Consider the following 19,671-nt stretch of genomic DNA (forward strand, 5'->3'; position numbering starts at 1 on the left):
AAGTCTATTTACACATACATTAATAGTTAATAGTTACGAATGTGCCGCATCCAAATTTATTCAAACATCGTACTTACCAATAGACGTAGTAAAACGATTACTCAGTCGAGACTATAAATGTATATTAGAAATTTACCACTTAATTGTAAACGATTTTCAATTGTAATGATGATTGAAAATTTGTTTTTTTTATTTTATTAAACATTTTATTTAAATTATACAAAAAATTGAAATAACTGAATATTTTTACATTCTTATGACCATTTTTAAAGCATCTCTATTAATTTTGGCTTGTTTCAACATATGTCCTTCCACAAATATATCCGATTCATATTGCAGATAATTAACAGACTTTTCCACATACATTAAGGCTTCTTCTAGCAGTTCTTTGGGTGATAAACTAGTTTCCAAGGAAATACGGCGAGTATTTTCTGCTACAGCGGAATGAACTTCAAAGCAAAGTGTACCTAACATGCGAACTTCGCCTAAGAAGATAACAACATACATTTTTTAATTAACGTCACGTGCTGCTCGATTTCACAAATTATACTTACATGGCGCCAATTTTTCATATAATTCCACTAACTCTCTGCCGTATTCTAATTTTATTCTTAAATCTTCATTTGGTAAAATCATAAGTTCTTGAGGTTCTTTGCCCAATTGTTGCACCAAATGTATTTTGACTTCACACATATAGTAATGATGACTAGGTAACCATCTACCATAGTGACTTAGATATCTGCAAGAAAATATAAATGTTAATTTATTTACAGCTGAGTTGGAGTATAACGAACTACTAATAAAATTAAATTTCTTATATAAATAGAAAACCTAACAACAGAATGTGGTCTAGGGGTAATTCAAAAACGAACAACAAAGACGAAGATTACAAGCTTTAAACTGCCGCGGGGTTAAAAACAGCGAAATCCTCCTATCAAACAATGCAAAATATCTAGGTATTGTTCTGGATTCTAAATTATAATGGAAAATGAACACTCAACTCTGTGTAAAGAATGCGAGGATTGCCTACTACTCTTCCGCACATAAATGGATCTTAAATGGTCATCTTACTGACGGATCTTTGATATGGTGGACTGCTAATAAAAATAATCTTATAGTAGTTACACTATATTAAGTTTGGAGATCGGAATGCATTGGTTAAACAGAAGCACTAATTACAATAACGCATCGAGATATTTGAAATGAAGATCATACGGACAAGCCAGCTGACCCCAGCCTTGAACCCATCATCTGACTATATTACGCCACATACTCACTTTAATAGAGTGCCTTATAGAAGCGAGTGTTGCAGAGGAAATATAATGAATGAATATATACATCGGGATTTATACGCATGGTTCAAAAATAAGAAAAAAGATAGAACAGTCTGGACACATTTAGAGTGGCCAAGTTAATGTGGTAATTTTTCTATAAGAACCTCATTATAAAATACTGGACATATATAAGTTTCTGGCGGTAATAACTGTATATCGAGTGTATATTTGCTAGTCGAGTTGTGCCTGCAATACAAAAGTAAAAGAAGAAAAGGTCTTCCTTCCATCATCCCTGTGATTGCCCGGCTCTAGCTGTAAGAGAAATAATTTACTTGGCAACTACATTATATCCAACATTGGCGACTTAACTAGGTCTTAACTTAATGACCTGACATTTCTCACAGTTGCAGTTTGGATCTAATAATTCATTAGTATTTCGTATGATATATTCCAAATATCTGACAATCGTTTAAATTAAATGTCAATTTTAACTATTTTTAGTGGGTACTTAGGTACTTTAAAATATTTTCAAGTTTTCAGTTACAACGACATAAAGATTAATCATTTATTTAGTGCACTTCAAATCATATATGAATATGTGTATATGTAACTAAATTTTACATATCTTATCATACATACTTATTCGCTTTAACTAAAGACGGCTGTTTAAAGGAAAACCCAAACAGCATTTTCAAGTCATTGTATCGTGTGTCATTTAATTTGAATCGTGTATACAAAACACACAAAAAAATGTTTGATAAGAAATAGCCATCTCAATATCTATTAAACACATGTTGTTGCAAATTTAATTGATGTATAATAGCAAAAAAGAAAGTTAATATAGGCTATCAACACCGAATGTAAATTACACTACTATCTTATAAAACTATTTAATAACAACTGCATCCATAAGCTATCTGATAACTGTCAATTTTTTTTTTAAATTTGACACTTGAGAGATCTTAAGTTCATATACATATAAAAAGCGATCAGCTGTGCTCTTGTATATATCTGGATAGATGCGGTTTGCTTTTGTGCTAGAATATAGGAGATCTGACATATCATTGTATTTAAGTATATACTTTCATCTATTACTAATATCCTTACAAACTCATTCCTCTTTCATCTATATCACCTGCAATGTAGGGTGTTCAGCAAATTATTTTGCGTCATAATATTGTTATTTTTACCACACATACCAATTCTATTATCTGCTTTCTATATTTTCAATTTTATCAACCTCAAAAATATTGGCATAAAACAATACAATAGTTATAATTCCTAGACGATTTTTTTTTTCTAAATTGCATCATTTAGTTTTGTTCATAAAAGGCTTGCAGATTTTTTTTTTTTTTTTAAATACATATAAAAAAATTTAAAAATTACAGAAGTTACATAAAAGAGAATTATTTGACTTAATAATACAATTTGATTAATTGTTTATTTTTTTAGTGTTATGTGAATTATGTGTGTGAAACATATCGGTCTAAAACATTTCTGGAAAACACCCCCTCAATGTTTTCATATAATTTTTCTATAACAAAAAAGCATACAATGACAGTTTTTTAAAAAGTGATAAAGTATGTAATTTACAAAATAACGCCTTAAAGTGTTTGTGTAGAAGTTAATTTTTTGATAATTATTTACTTTAACAAATTTATTACAATAAACTGAATTATATTGCGAATATAATAATGAAATTTGTTGACTGTTTAAATTATATTAATAATTTTTTCTTTGCAATTTTATTGAATTAATATTGCAAACTTTAGGCGCTCTCTAATAAGAAATAATTTTGTAAAACGATAATTGTTAATAAATTTCATTTTAACAACTGATTAGTTTATTAGTACGTTAAGTTTTAACGTCTATAGACCCCTTGAAAAATATACATACATATGCTGTATATAGTATATGAAAATACTATCGCGGAACGCCATAAACAATTTGATTTTTAAAAAGCCGTAAAATCCATCTATATTAATAAAAGAGTAATGTTTGTTCGAAATTGATAAAATCAGGAACTACGGCATCTAATAAGATAAATTTTCGAATATGTATCTGTTTCAGGAGTAGTAAGAAGTATTCCTGTGATGTCTGATATATGACAAAGTTGCTTTAAATTTAAGTCAATAACATTTAAGGGAGAACTTTAAAACTTAAGGAGTACATTTGTAGATTTTTATTAATAGAGAAATATAGACCAAACTAAGGGCACACAAACTCCAGAAAAGGCCAACAAACATTTAAAAATGTTCATACCTAAACCCAAAACTTTTCTAAAGGATTAAAAAACATAGTTTTTGGCCCTATTTGAGGGGTTATAAAATTTATTATGTCATCTGAATATTCAATCTGCGAACTTTAAAATTATTTTAAAGTCGACATATAGGACTATTAGAGGACTCAGTGTCTACTATACCACACCATATCTGAAAAACTTGATGTAATGGATAAGTTCTGAGGTCAGATTCGGGTTCATTCGGATAATCGTATAGAAAAGTATACTTTGGTCATTATAAATTTAATTTTTATACCTAATTTTAAAAGAATTCAAACTATTAAAATCGGCTTTATTCTGAAGAAATGTCATTTTACTTTTCCTTGAGAAGTAAAATACTGAAATATGTAATTCTACTTTCTATCGAAATGGAATTATGTGACTGGGAATATATTAAGTAACGATGCTACTTTGTATATCTGCTGTAAATAGTTGTGGAACTAGAAATGCCTATTTTAATGTCTAAATGTTTATTTGTTACTTATTTTACTCTAAAGTTCCTATAAAAGTGATTTTTTTTTTTAATTTTTATATATTCTTTCAGTTAATTTTCATTTCACTTGTCTTGCCTGCCTATATTTTTTTATGTTTACATGATTTGCAAAAAATTTGTCACTACTCGATATGTATTGATTATATTCGACGAATCTGTGTACAAATATGTATATGTACATACATACGTACGCATGTACGTGAAGTAGGGTTTGCCGGTTGTTAAATTTTTTATTCGCAAAATATTGAGATAAGCCAAGAAAACTGTTAAACATTTGTTTTGAATTGTACAGCGACTGAAAATATAACAACATATTAATACTAGTACCGTAATATTTAAAATATTGCCTTCAGAAACTAGAACGTTAAAAATAAAATATCGGTGGCTAATTTATATCGAAATTAAAATCACAAAAAAGGACTTGTTATCTAAAACTTCTCTACAACTAATTACTAGAGCTGTTTCTTTCCAGATTATGTCGTTATGTCAGTATTTGTATTTTAGTTTCGAACAAAAATTATCGATTAAAGAACGACAGTTAGATATGTATTATTTTCCTCACAGAAACCCTAGTGAGAACTTTTAAAATACTGTTTTTATCAATCGTTTACGGTTAAACATTATTGATAACAGCAGTAACCAAGAGCGGTAAAAGTTGTTTTCAAACAATTGTTTAAATGTTCTTATTAAGAAATACAAAATAAAGTAGACCAACAGGGATTCTTACTCATTGGTAATAGTAGTTTGATGAGAATTGAGCATTACACATTAGTCAAATATTTGGTGAATTAGGTAAACAATTTATACAACTACTTAATGCTACTTACTTGAGACAATTTTCCTTTGTTTTATCCATGGCATTCAAATCACTGCCGGCTCTTTCCAAGATATTATTAACATAAGTCTTGTCCACTTGATGCTTGCATTCCTTGCAACTAAATTGTAAGATGTAATTAACATATAACTTATGATAGAAATTCATTAACTCACGTCCAATCCTTATGCCAATCATTCAAATTAGCTGGCAACATTAAACCTCTACATTCGGATTTTTCACATTTTAAAGCGCTATAATTGGTACCATATTCGGTAACATCAATACAGCGAGGACATTGACATTTAAAGATTTTAGTTTGCATTAAATGACGCTGACGATCGGCAGTACCCCATACAGCATCTGAATAACAGATACTTAAGTGAGAACCTTTCTTAATTTCCTTGGGTGCCCAGAGTACAAGATGACCATCTTTATTGAAACTTTTGGCTATATTGGGTGTACAGGAGTGCTCTAGGAATGAAGCGTTATAGAAAATACCAACATGGGCTGGATCAGAGGTGGGCACTTCGTGGCCATTGATTTGTAATATGCCAATAATGCGCATAATTTCATCTTCACTAAATAATTGAGTGTTGAAATATCTAGAAAGAAATCAAGAAATTTGATTGGTATTATAGAAAGCCAGATGTATAGTACAAAAGCTAGATTTTTATCTAGAAAAAAGGAATGGAAACCGTATAATTTTTCAGTACTTTTGATATAGAAAATAACGCAGAATGTTTAAAAAAGTAGTCTCTAGATTAGACGGAAGTCTGGTCAACAGACTAAACAACAGGCCACGGGTTAGTTAACAGACTAGTCTATTGACTGATCCATAGACTAGTTAATAAACTTATAGTAAGTCAATATAGTAGTCCATAGATTAGTCTATTGACTAGTCTATATACAAGATTAATCTATTGGCTCTCCCTAATTCATGGGCTAATCTATTTACTAGTTCATATAATAGCCTATTCAGACTAATCCATGGACTTGTCAATAAAATATACCAAATACCAGTGAATACATAATTTTTATATATCAAAATTTTCCCTTTAAATACTCACTTTATAATAAATTTACAAACACTTTCGTAATCGGCCTTCCATTGCATAGAACCACGTCTTTGATCCTCTAACGATTCTAGCTCATTAATTTGTTTCCATTTCTCAGCATCTTTATCGCGCAACATCAAACAGCGGGCTGTACTCAAACATTGATACAATGGATGAGGATTGGTGAATTCCTGTACGTTCACCTTTTTGCCGCGTTTAACGGTCAATTCACATTCGAAACGATGTTCATCTTTATTTTTGCATTCAACACCACACAAGGGCCAACCGCATTGTTCACAATTTATATAATCTGTGGGTTCAATAGCATTCAAACAACCCAAACATACCGGTGGAGTTAGCTGAGAGGGACCACGGAATAAAGGAGCCTCCTTCAAAATAATTTCAAAGGGTTTAATAGTACGGGTGGTGATCAAATGACGTCCCAATTCTTCATTTTGTACAATCTATTTTCAATTAGAAGTAATGCACTTTATATTCAATTCACTTTCAAAAATATATATATATAATTTCTACCTTATATGGATGACAATTTTTCTTGTGATTTTTCCAATCTTGTTTTTGATGCTCCACACAACAGTAAAATACTTGTTTACAATTGGAACAACTATTTTTTGTTTCCGTTTTACAGATAGTACAAGGATTCATAGTTTTTCTTTTAAAAATTTATGGTTTTTTTTTGTAAAAATATTAAAATTTTTTGTACTTTATTAGAAAATAGCGGCCGAATGTAGGGAAAATTAAAGAAAAACTAAATTATAACACATGAAAATGAAAATCAAACTATAAATAGATTTTGGTTCTCTCATGTTCATAGCAAGGGGGCAGATACACAAATTTTCATACACAATTTTTTCGAGATGCTTTTCATTATTTTAATTTTGAATACAAAAACGCTTTGCCGATCGATAATTGTTTGATGTTTTAAAAGAGAACCAAACAAAAAAAAAAAAAAAACACTTGGAAAACTTGTACAATACATTGATGAAGATGTTTAAGATTAAACAAGAAATGCACTTTAAACGATTTTAAAAGAACTGTATGGTTTTTAGGGTTAAAATAGTTAATTTTTAACTTAAATTAAATAAAGACTTTTTGAGGAAAAATTACAAAAAATATGTTATTTTTAAATGTTTACACTGTTATAAGAAACCTATTTAAGTAATGACTAATTTTGAAGCCTTTAGTAACTTGATAAAGACAACAACTGATGGGCATTTGTTGGTCTAGCATGTTTCTAGCATTCCCCTAGGGAAATGTAGTTAATTTGTTAGTCAGCATTTGTTTTATTTATTGTTTTGTGACACACATCTTCCTTATGCTAGGCATTGTTTACAAAGTACTTAATCCAATAAGGAAAGGTTAGTTAGTTAGTGAGTTAGTTAGTTAGCTAGTGAGTTAGTTAGTTAGTTAGTTAGTTAGTTAGTTAGTTAGTTAGTTAGTTAGTTAGTTAGTTTGTTAGTTTGTTAGTTTGTTTGTTAGTTAGTTAGTTAGTTAGTTAGTTAGTTAGTTAGTTAGTTAGTTAGTAGTTAGTTAGTTAGTTAGTTAGTTAGTTAGTTAGTTAGTTAGTTAGTTAGTTAGTTAGTTAGTTAGTTAGTTAGTTAGTTAGTTAGTTAGTTAGTTAGTTAGTTTAGTTAGTTAGTTAGTTAGTTAGTTAGTTAGTTAGTTAGTTAGTTAGTTAGTTAGTTAGTTAGTTAGTTAGTTAGTTAGTTAGTTAGTTAGTTAGTAGTTAGTTAGTTAGTTAGTTAGTTAGTTAGTTAGTTAGTTAGTTAGTTAGTTAGTTAGTTAGTTAGTTAGTTAGTTAGTTAGTTAGTTAGTTAGTTAGTTAGTTAGTTAGTTAGTTAGTTAGTTAGTTAGTTAGTTAGTTAGTTAGTTAGTTAGTTAGTTAGTTAGTTAGTTAGTTAGTTAGTTAGTTAGTTAGTTAGTTAGTTAGTTAGTTAGTTAGTTAGTTAGTTAGTTAGTTAGTAGTTAGTTAGTTAGTTTAGTTAGTTAGTTAGTTAGTTAGTTAGTTTAGTTAGTTAGTTAGTTAGTTAGTTAGTTAGTAGTTAGTTAGTTAGTTAGTTAGTAGTTAGTTAGTTAGTTAGTTAGTTAGTTAGTTAGTTAGTTAGTTAGTTAGTTAGTTAGTTAGTTAGTTAGTTAGTTAGTTAGTTAGTTAGTTAGTTAGTTAGTTAGTTAGTTAGTTAGTTAGTTAGTTAGTTAGTTAGTTAGTTAGTTAGTTAGTTAGTTAGTTAGTTAGTTAGTTAGTTAGTTAGTTAGTTAGTTAGTTAGTTAGTTAGTTAGTTAGTTAGTTAGTAGTTAGTTAGTTAGTAGTTAGTAGTTAGTTAGTTAGTTAGTTAGTTAGTTAGTTAGTTAGTTAGTTAGTTAGTTAGTTAGTTAGTTAGTTAGTTAGTTAGTTAGTTAGTTAGTTAGTTAGTTAGTTAGTTAGTTAGTTAGTTAGTTAGTTAGTTAGTTAGTTAGTTAGTTAGTTAGTTAGTTAGTTAGTTAGTTAGTTAGTTAGTTAGTAAGTTAGTAAGTTAGTAAGTTAGTAAGTTAGTTGTTAGTTAGTTAGTTAGTTAGTTAGTTAGTTAGTTAGTTAGTTAGTTAGTTAGTTAGTTAGTTAGTTAGTTAGTTAGTTAGTTAGTTAGTTAGTTAGGTTAGTTAGTTAGTTAGTTAGTTAGTTAGTTAGTTTGTTTGTTATTCCGCCATTTTCAGCCATTTTAACAGCGACTACTAAAACTCTCACCCAAGGCAGAGTTGTTTCTGATTCAATCAGTTTATTAAATTTCATTCATTTTTCATATGTCACCTTTTTCCCAATCATACTCCTCCAAAAAAAAAAAAAACAATATTTTACTTGGTTTAATATTTTGCGATAAGACATTTTTATTTCGTGTTTAATAAATATTGAACATTTCTTAGTTGTCTTTACATTATCACAAGATGTAATTGTTTTCCGTTTTCATTTCTTTTTTGAATTAATTAATATTATTTAAAATACACCAAATTTATCATTAATTCATAATTGAACTCACTTGAGCTATTATTTTAATTTTTCGTTTTCTAATATTTATATAGTTACATTATTTTTTTTATTCATCTTTTAAGTTATAAAGCCTCTACCCACAATAAACTCATCAAGCAGAGTTTGTTTTCCTTTTTTTTATTTATTTATTAAAAACTAATTAAAATAAATTAAATTTCTAAGAAAGAAATGGAAATAAACATAATTATTACAAGTTTTTCGTTGTTACCAACGAACTAAAGAAGAAACAAAATATAAAGAAATCAAATATGTTTTTCATATGTAGTCACACTCTAGATATCCGTTTCATTGGAATCACTGGCAGCTGTGTCAGGTATTTGTTGCATGGTTTTCAAAACAACAGAGTTTTTCGATTTTTTACCACGTTTATTACGTTTTTCCGTTGGCTCGTTCACATTGGCAGCGACATTTGTTTTACGTTGCTGCTGCTGTTTTTGGCGTTTTTCGTTGCGGAATGCTTTTTTCGATTTATTACCCAATGTAATAAATGCTTCTTGTTGCTTATCGTTATGGCTATTTTGTTGTTGTTGCTGCTGCACTTGTTCTTCGTCATCATCTTGGGAATATGTTTCACTATCTTTTGCTATATATTTACCTTTAAGAAAAAGGTTTATAAATTATTCAAATTGGATTTTAGAGTTTTTCCTTACCTTGAAGGCCAAATAATTCTTGATTTCCTTTGTTTTTGGCTCCTTTGGTTAATGTTAGTTTTTTGGTTACATGCGAAGTTTTGGTATATTTCTTACCCGTCGACTTTTCTTTTTGCTTTTGCCTTTTCTTGTTGGCATTAGGCGAGGAAACCTCATCCTCACACTCTTCTGCATTTTCGTTGAGTGAACTTTCTGTTGTAGTATTAACAGCTATAGATTCGGGGAAATTATAATTGTGTCCTCCCATGTTACTTTCAGTGTCTGAAATGTTACCAGTTTGACCATCCTCACTCTCATCCAATTCATCTTGATCTATAATAATGATCTAAAAGAAAAACATTATACACAACATTTAAATTTAATAATTAAACAAAAAGTTACCTCTTCCGTTAGTGAGGGCCTTAATAGAACTTCCGGACCGCCACCATAAATGTCGTGCAAGAAGCGCCAAGCTGGTGCATTTATTTGCACATAATCAGAACCAATGCGTACATTACGCACTGGCGAACTCTTTTGTCCTGCATCTTTTGATGATGGCACTATACTAGAGTTATTAATGGCGCCAGGTTCCTTGTGTGTCAAACCTCTGGCAAATTGTTGCCATTTACGTAACCAGCTCATGGAGACAGCATAAATGGCACCCGAATCCAGTTCCAAGTCATTGTAACGTTGGAAAACGGAATGTTCGTAATGTTGACGATGTGCTAAGGCCTCTGCAGATCTCTTACAAGCCTCACATTCAAATAGCATATTAATGGCTGGACCGCCACCAAATTTGCGATATAGAAACTCCCACAATTGTTGAGAAATTGGTACTGCCAACTGTGCTATCACCGATATTTTTGAATGCAAAACGCCTCCATGGGGACAAAGCATTGACCAGTTGCTTATAGGACCAGGCTCTGAGAATGTATTAAAGCGTGCCAACCACTCCCGAGATATGTAAAATCTTATGTCGGACTGTGATACCGGATACGAAGCAGCCAATTCGTTTGCCTCAAAACGTATATGCTCCATTTGAGGATTATTTTTGTGATAGAATAAAACATAGGCTTGGCAGTTTTGAACAACCTCCGGCTGAACTTCATTGACATGGTGATCATCGAATTCATACCAGCGATCGGTAAGAGCATTGCGGGCAAAACAAGTGTAATGACCACCACCCACTGTACCATGATGACATATCACCGAAGAGAGATTGTAAAGTGGTATTTGCGATTTGCAATCCTTGTGTATATAAGATCTCATATCGAAATTTTCCAATGGAAATTCAACATGTGAAGAAATTTTCGAACTGTATGATAAATCATGACGAAAGCGCTTCAAATGTATGCACAGAACTTCGGGCAGATCTAGAATGCGTGAATACTTCACTCCAGTTCGTAGTTTATTACATTTTTCGCAACTATACATATTGTCGCCCTTTAGTTCGTCCGCACTAAAGAAACTAGCCATACAGTCGTGCAATGTCACCGATGGACCCCACAGCCAAGAACGTACCATATTCCAAATCCACGATAACCAACTGTCATTGGACCTGGCCGATGTTGTAGAGTCTATGCTATTCAAGCTTTGTACACTTATGCTATTGGTTTGATGAAGAACTGTCAAGAAATCACGGTTGGGAATGGGTAAAGATAAATCCTGGAAAGTTTCCTCTCGAGTCGAGATGCGATCACAGGTTAAACATTGGACCGAAGATAATAATTTGCCATCAAAAATGTCACTAACAATTGAACGTACCGTTGAAGCCGAAGTAGAAACTGTTGAATTTGACGTATTGGTTGATCCACTTACAGAAGCAGAACACGAAGAGTTGGTCATCATGGTGGGTTTAGTGTTGATGGGTTCTTCACAAAGACTAGATTGTTCAGAAGCAGAACTTTCGCATGTTAAATAATCTGATCCCAACGAATTTGAACTGCAGGTTGAGCTCATTTCGGAGGGCGTATCTTCATCCTCATAGTTTGCTGTTATAGTAGAGGCTTTTGATGAGGAGACTATTGTTCTGGCCTCAATATTGCAGGTTTGCTCCTTTAGTTCTTCATGCAATTGATCCATAAAACAGCGCAAAAACTCTTGGGTATCGTGTTGCTGAAATCCTCTAAACATGGGATGAACTGAACGGATGCCATACAATATACTACGGGGGGCTAAAAATGCTTTGCCTTCTCCTCTTTTACGCCACATATCACGCATTAAACGTTGATAGCTCTTAGCTAAACCTGCCTTACATCTATGAGCACCCTGTTCTAGGGTATAATCTACCAAATCACTGCAATGTAAAAAATAATGGGTCATGGGCACAACATTGCTTAAAGCCTGCAGGGCCGAATTCATATAACAAGTGTTTGCTATATTCTGTAAGCCCACCAAACCAGTACTTGCACCACTTGTACCAGAATCTGAATCATTCTCCTCGTCAGAATAGGCCATACCACGCAAAAGTGGATCAGCAGTTACATGTACATGTCGATCGGTACCTCCAATGGACACCTCACGTTCACAAAGATAACACCAGGCCCTCTGAGACGATAAATTCATATGTATGCAGTGCAAATGTTTATCCTTACTACGTTGAAAGTGTTCCGTGCTATGGTCATTTGCCTGTTCAGAACAACCAATTTGCATACACTTGCGATGCAAACATATCCACAGATTCGGTCCATTATATGGGCAGTTGGCACATGTGTTGTTCTAGGTGTAAAAGTAAAAATTATACAACATATCAACATGTTCTAATTGTATTTAATACAAAGATCATATATCAAGTATTTACCCCATCAATTTGCTTGACGTCCAACAAAGTGGAATGTTCATTGGAAAAATGAGAACAAGGTTGTGGAAGTTTGTTCATTTTCGGCAACTTCCTGGATGCAAATAATACCACTTGTTCTTAGGTTTCTTTAGAGTTTTCATTAAACTTTTTTGGGTTTATTTTTAGGAAAACTTTTATAAAATTACAAGAAAATTCCAAAAAAATTTTACAATAAGCATTTTTTACAAATAATGACAGTGTTGTACTTTGACTGACATACAAATACAAAACATATGAAAAAAGGGTTACCAGATGTTTTAGTATTTTGAAATGTTTACATTAAATCAGGGAAAAATTCAATAATTTTTTTATTGTTTAAAATGTATTCTGATGTATAACATAATAAAAACCTATATTTTTTTAATTTCAATGTGTCCAGTTTAAAAATTATTTAAATGACACAACTAAAATGTCTGGAAGTCTCATATATTTCAATATTTCTTCCCGATTCAAAAAGACCGAACATAGGCACGGATATGGAAACTAAACTTTTAGTACTATAAATACATTATTACTTTATGCAGATCTGACAAGTTCATGAAATATACCATAAAATTTCACTCTCGTTACTCGGACACAAAAGCAGGCAAAAACCCTTAAAATGTTTTACTGATCTAGTTTTATATTTTCAAATTCAATCTTAGTTGATAATCTAGATTCTAAATCGTCAAATATTTTTAGTAGTTTTAGAGCATAAAAAGTACTATTTTTGTACAAAGCAAAAACATAATTTCCCATCTCTGTGCAATACATTATTGACAGTTGACGGCGTTCACTTCTTTTTAGTGACATTGTAATGCAAAAAAGTGAAGCGAGAAAATTTTTGTAGAGGAATTTTTCAATGTAAAAATAATAAAAAAGAAAACAAATTGTTCAGAAAAAAAGAAATCAGAAAGTGTGAAATTACTTTTAAATAAATTTAAAAGAATAAAGTTATTTAATAATAATGTATAATTGTTAGTGTAAAGTTTAGTTTCGTGTTTTTTATTGTTGCTGCTATTTTATATGTAGTGCGTGGCCCCCGGAATCGATTTTCACTTGAAGCATGGATACATAGATTTGTGCCAGAAATTTTTTGCTAAAGGGCCTTTCCAAAAAACCTCTGTTGGTTTTTTTTTCAAATGTTATATTGTTAAGCTACAAAAAGTAATAAATTCTAATCGAAAATTAACTACAAGTGTAATAAATAGAAAAGTGTAAAGAAAGAAATTCCAATTTGAGGTTTTTCTTTATTTTTTTACATTTTTCAAGTGTCAATTGTTTTGAACAAGAAGAAGCATCTTGTATATGAGTGATAGATAGTGTTTGTGTGTACGAACGATCGCCAAAAAAGCAAAAAAAAAGATAAACCTTGCGCAACATACACATTCTTATTCTAATGAGAAAAGAAGAAAATAATAAATAAAAAATTAAATAAATAGTTTAAATTGTAACGATAGTAATTGACATAAAGCCTTGTTTCGTGATATGCAACATCAGCATCCACGTACGTTGGAAGCTTCGGCTGCTGCTCATACATCTGGTGGTGCTTCGTATGATGGTAAAATTGCAGGCCTCTATGATCTCGAGGAGACACTGGGTTCGGGCCATTTTGCAGTGGTCAAATTGGCACGACATGTGTTCACGGGCGCCAAAGTTGCCGTTAAGGTAGTGGACAAGACAAAGCTAGACGAAGTATCCAAGGCTCACTTATTCCAGGAAGTAAGGTAAAAAAATGGAAAATTTTCCTGGTATTTAGAATCTTTTAGCTGGTTGTGTGTGTAATTTAAACTTAATTTGACTGTTTATTATTAGATGCATGAAATTGGTGCAACATCCCCATGTTGTACGTTTGTATGAAGTGATTGATACACAAACTAAATTATATTTAGTTTTGGAACTGGGTGATGGCGGTGATCTTTACGATTATATTATGAAACATGACGGCGGTCTTAGTGAACATTTGGCCCGTAAATATTTTCGACAAATATTACGTGCCATCACATACTGTCATCAACTACATGTTGTACACAGGTATGTTGTAACTTTTCTAATACATATGTATGTATGTACATACCAAGACAAACAATTAATTTCTGCATTTTCTTTATACTACAGAGATCTCAAACCTGAAAATGTGGTATTTTTTGAAAAACTGGGTGTTGTTAAGCTGACAGATTTTGGTTTTAGTAACAAATTTTCTCCCGGCCAAAAATTGGAAACATTTTGTGGTAGTTTGGCTTATTCAGCTCCTGAAATTTTATTGGGAGATTCTTATGATGCTCCGGCTGTTGGTGAGTATTAATAAAATATGTTTTTCGTAGATTTTTCTAAGCAAAACTGAACAAATTCTATATTTAAATTATCTCTAATAAGCAAAGGTTATTTCAATTGAACTTTATATTACGTAGCAATTAGTTGCAGTTTTAAATATTTGTATGACTATGGCATACATATTTTAAATTATAAAACGTATATATCCTCAGCTTAACTCTATGAAATCATGTATAAAAATGATTCAGCATTGTGATCAAATATAAGCAATGTTTAACCTTGAACTTCTTTAAGGTCTTTGAAACAATTCAAAAGAAAACACCTTTTGAAACACGTATTTCTGAACTAGTTCTTCTTTTTGTATTACTATCTTAGTTTCGATTTTTACAAGAGAGTTATAATTTTCGTTTAATTATTTCCTTACAGACATTTGGTCTTTAGGCGTTATTCTGTACATGTTAGTGTGTGGTCAGCCTCCTTTTGAAAAGGCAAATGATTCAGAAACTTTAACAATGATTATGGATTGTAAATATTCAGTACCACCCCAAATATCACCCACATGCCGCAAATTAATCGCCTCTATGCTAGTTAGAGATCCTAAAAAACGTGCTACCCTAGAGCAGATAGCCTCAGATGATTGGGTCAAAGAAAATCCTGAAGGTGATAATGCCGACTATTTGCCTCTTATCAGTCGTGAGCAATTGAGTGAAGAAGATCATGCCTTTATAATACAAAAGATGATAAATGGCAATATAGCCCCCAAAGAAGATATCTTGCAGTAAGTCCTTTATTAACAAGCACAAACACAATTACATTAATGTTATACCTTATGTATTTTTAGAGCCTTAGATAAGGATAAATATAATCACATAACAGCCACCTATTTTCTCTTGGCTGAGATGCGTTTACGTAAACGCAGAGAAGAACAACATTTGAAACAAAATCCCCATTTAGCTTTAGGAAAAAAGTAAGTTCTAATCTAAATTGTTATTTTGTTAAAAACTTTTTTCTTAAAAAAAAACACAATCATAACTAAAAACAAATTCCTACATTTTTCATATGTTGATCTATTACAAAAAGAAATGTTATTGGTGGTGTGGGGCGTGCTCAAGTGCCGGATAAAAAAGCTAAACCTTTAGAGGGTGGCAAGCAAATGGTGGTGCCCATTAATATTGTATGTGCACCAGAGCCAATACAAAATGAAATTAAAACGGTGTGTTTCCATTTTCTTACTATTACTGCAATTTATTTTCTAATTTTAAAAAACACTTTAACTATTTGCCTACCGGTATAAATGAATTATAACAGAAAAACTAATTATTCACTTAATTTCCTTTTATGATAACTAAAACAACAAATAGGACAAACGCACAAGAAAATGTAGTATTGTGCGTGAAGAGGATGAGGAGGAGTCATCACATGAACTCTCCTGTGATGGCAATGAATTGAAAGTTGCCATTACCAGACGAGAATCCATATCGGATGGGCGTTTAAATCGTTCAGTACAAGAAAAGTGTTCAAATGTGGTGGCAGCGGTTGGCTCCGGCAACAAGGCTGGTGGTGATATGGACACAGACGCTGACATGGACACACAAACCAAAATGGTTGTATCTGTTGACGCTGCGCTGGCGCAGAAACTTAAACAAATTGAAAAGGATACAACCAATGAGGACAGAGAAGCACAAAGGCCGTGCGAAGCTTTAGACAAGTCTCTTGAAATGCAAGACACATTACGCGGCCTAAAAGAACTGGAAATAGGAAAACTAAAACATCTGCCGGGTAAAAACCCTGTACTAACACACAGACGCCACACAAAATTGAATAAAATACGTACGCCTTCTTGTAGCAGTTCAGAAGCTTCGGACGACGACACAAAAAGTCGTAGTAAAAAAAAGATGCACAAACTAGTGGGTGATACACCTACACGATTTCGTATGCATCGTCGCGATTCACATGATGACTCTAGTGATTCCCAGGATCAGGGTTTCCCCACGGCTGGTCACCATGGTGGTCATGATTTGATAGCAACCTCTAATGTGAGCAACAAAAAAGAGGGACAAAATCAGGTGAGAATTTCTTTAAGTTTCTATGAGATTTTGCACAATTATTTCTTGTTTTCTTCTTACACTTTTCAATATTGTAGAAGCACTTCACTTGTACTCTCAAAAGACTCTTAAATGCCTTAAATACCTTATGCAAACATTGGAAACTACTTTGCCACAAGTCGCGGGTACATAATAGCTAGTAAATGTTATTTAGGTTTTGACGCTTTGTTTTTTCTTTTAACTATAGAACGTATAAGTTTGTCAATACAGTATGTTTTGCAATTACTGTATTTTAAGACAAAGTTTAACATTCAAAAGAACTTTATTTGATTTAATAGCAAAGGCAAACAATTGATCGTGATGAACAAATAAAATAAACTATTATAAAATATTGGTTATCGAGTTTCTTTTTCTTTAAAGAGTGTTTAAAACAAAACTTTAAAACAGCGTTTTATTTCATTTAAGATTATTTGTAAATTTGATAATTTGTTATATATTACATATTAAAGAAAATTATTGCTTTTTCTATTGATGAATGTTTTTAGTTTGAATATTTATAATAAAATTTACATGACATTGGTTAAATAGAGATGTTGTTTTAGCGAAGTCTGTCCTTATCATTGTTTAAGCTTTTGGAACATTTAAAACTATTATCTAAAGACTGGAATTATTCATAAACTTCATTTACAATGAATAAAATCAATAAATTAAAAATTTGCTGTTTTGTAACATAAACTTGTTTACATTTACATACATTCAAAAACTTATTTGTTTCATGCTTTTGTCTTTTTTATATATTTTTGTAATATTTCAACTATTTATTTGCTATTTTCAGCAGAATAAATCTGAATCAGATACGCGCAATAAATCTTCTCATACTCATCATTCACATCAGCATCAGCATTCTTCTCACAAGCATAAAAATAAACAACATCAACAACCAAAAGATAGTCTGGAAAAGCACAATTCTTTGGCAGAAAAGAAACAACAACAACAAAATGTTCGACGGAGACGAATACGTGAAAGTCAATCCTTAGATCGCATAACAGAGGCTCAAGAGTATGAGATGAGACATCAACACCATCATCATCGTCTCTCATATTCGGAAACAGAACGTTACACTTATGAGCAGCGTAATTCTCTATTCAATTTGCATACATTTCCCGAAACCAAGGAAGAAGAATGTGATGATAATGACAATGGTGGTGAAAATAATTCAGATTTTGCCAATCAAGCGGAGCAATTAAGAAATTCATTAAATACCCTTAAAATTCATGGTGGCAGTAGCGGTGGTGTGTGTAGCGTTGGGAGTGGCGGTGATGACAGTACAACAAATTCAAATACAAGTAGTTTAAAATCCTCCCATACCCATAGCTCGGCAAGCAGCATTTATAAATTAAATTCCATAGAAGAAATCGATTTGATTCTCAAAGAGAAAAGTTTAACTAAAACCATACAGGCCACTAGCTCAAAGTGTTTTGTAACTATACGAAAAATACGTAAATTAGGCAAGTATTTTCCGGTAGTAAATTTTTCGTAATAAAACCAAGTTCAACAAAAAAGAAAACAATTCTAAAAATAAATCAAACAACAATCCATGGATCTAAATAGAGGAAAATTAATTAAACAAGACGCAGTATTTAGTTAAGGAAAACACACACAAAAACAAAAACACAGACAATGTTGTTCAGTTTAGTTTAAATAACATATTTATAACAAAACTAAAAATAATTGTGGTGAACTAAAAACAAGAAGTATGAAAAAAAAAAAACAAAGAACCTTTAACATTCATATTCAATATGTGTCGTACTTGTCGTACTATCATCGTCGTATCTTTAGAGTTACATACATACAACATACCTACATATTACATACATTTAACGCCTGTTTATTAGAGTCTAGTAAATACAAAATATAATAATAAATAAAATAAAATCCAGCAAAAAATATATTTAAACACACACATACAAACAAGAACAGAAGGAAATATTTAAAGTAATATACATACAAACTTATATATTTCTATATTTGCATAGTTTATTTTTAATTTTAATCTTATAATTAAGTGTAATCTATTACTCTATACATTACTTATTACTGTAAACTGTAATCATGCATACAACTACTTACATACATACTTACTACTTTACCTTCACCACTCACTACTAATCCAAGAATACATGAATATTATTAACATGATCATAACTCATCTCCCATATTCCATACACTACCACATCCATACATACATACATACCTTCTTAATACAAATTTTTCAAATAATAACAACAACAAACCATGCAATATTTATTTGTTTGGCGATTGATAATGATAGAAATTCAACACACTCTTACATTTAAAAAATAAATAAAATAAAATTAATAAAGATTTGTGTAATAACTATTAAAAAGAAAACTACAACAACAACAAACAAACCAATTTAAAAAAGTAATAATAAAAAGTATAGATTGAAACCTTTAAAAACTGTTGTACAATTTATTATTATTTTATTCAAAATTTTTTACGTGTAGGTACATATTTGTATACCCTGCACAACTATAGTGGGGAGGGCACTATGCGTTTGTGCTGATGTTTGTAACACCCAAAAATATTGTTTCCACACCCACCTCAGAATTACTTTCTGAGTCGATTAAGCTTTGCCCATTCGTCTATGTAAACACTGTGCGCTACTGACTCAAGGACCCTATTATGGTTGAAATCGATTTATTATTTCATCTAGTCTCCCTACAACGGGACTGCCAAAAAGGTCTTTTGAGCTTATAAATATGGAAAAAGTCAAACGATGTTTGTATATAAACAATATAAAAATGTTAAAAAGGTCTAAAATTCAACATTTTAACCATTTTTCAACTATAAAATTTAATGAAAATCAAAAAATCAATTTTATTATTATTTATCAAAAAAGTCGATATATATTGATTTTTTTT

The 19,671-nt window shown here is 31.2% G+C and overlaps 3 protein-coding genes across 6 annotated transcripts; 1 reads left to right on the top strand and 2 right to left on the bottom strand.

The window, feature by feature from the left end:
* Positions 1-172: 172 nt before the first annotated feature.
* LOC119616145 (SET domain-containing protein SmydA-8) lies at positions 173-6,704 on the bottom strand. The gene is made up of 6 exons (XM_037972402.1): positions 6,455-6,704; positions 5,933-6,384; positions 5,039-5,467; positions 4,876-4,983; positions 555-739; positions 173-485 (listed from the first exon to the last, which is right to left on the bottom strand). Exons 1-6 carry the CDS (start codon positions 6,584-6,586, stop codon positions 247-249), a joined length of 1,545 nt encoding a protein of 514 aa, XP_037828330.1. The 5' UTR covers positions 6,587-6,704; the 3' UTR covers positions 173-246.
* A 2,357-nt stretch (positions 6,705-9,061) lies between these two features.
* LOC119616119 (ubiquitin carboxyl-terminal hydrolase 20) lies at positions 9,062-12,641 on the bottom strand. The gene is made up of 4 exons (XM_037972332.1): positions 12,390-12,641; positions 9,992-12,307; positions 9,611-9,935; positions 9,062-9,555 (listed from the first exon to the last, which is right to left on the bottom strand). Exons 1-4 carry the CDS (start codon positions 12,465-12,467, stop codon positions 9,233-9,235), a joined length of 3,042 nt encoding a protein of 1,013 aa, XP_037828260.1. The 5' UTR covers positions 12,468-12,641; the 3' UTR covers positions 9,062-9,232.
* Positions 12,642-13,206: 565 nt separating this feature from the next.
* LOC119616109 (SNF-related serine/threonine-protein kinase) lies at positions 13,207-18,585 on the top strand. 4 transcript variants are annotated; one of them, XM_037972300.1, is made up of 9 exons: positions 13,210-13,574; positions 13,680-14,134; positions 14,223-14,441; positions 14,526-14,701; positions 15,108-15,459; positions 15,523-15,648; positions 15,762-15,894; positions 16,043-16,747; positions 17,562-18,585. In XM_037972300.1, exons 2-9 carry the CDS (start codon positions 13,896-13,898, stop codon positions 18,264-18,266), a joined length of 2,655 nt encoding a protein of 884 aa, XP_037828228.1. In that variant the 5' UTR covers positions 13,210-13,574; positions 13,680-13,895; the 3' UTR covers positions 18,267-18,585. The 4 variants fall into 4 exon arrangements, with proteins under 4 accessions (XP_037828231.1, XP_037828228.1, XP_037828229.1 ...); XM_037972301.1 differs by having other exon boundaries at positions 13,727-14,134; XM_037972303.1 differs by having other exon boundaries at positions 13,207-14,134; positions 17,565-18,585.
* Positions 18,586-19,671: the final 1,086 nt, after the last annotated feature.

Source organism: Lucilia sericata, unplaced genomic scaffold (genome assembly GCF_015586225.1).
Source record: "Lucilia sericata isolate MDLA Ls3-8-SP2 unplaced genomic scaffold, ASM1558622v1 Contig000058F_arrow, whole genome shotgun sequence".
Taxonomy (NCBI): domain Eukaryota; kingdom Metazoa; phylum Arthropoda; class Insecta; order Diptera; family Calliphoridae; genus Lucilia; species Lucilia sericata.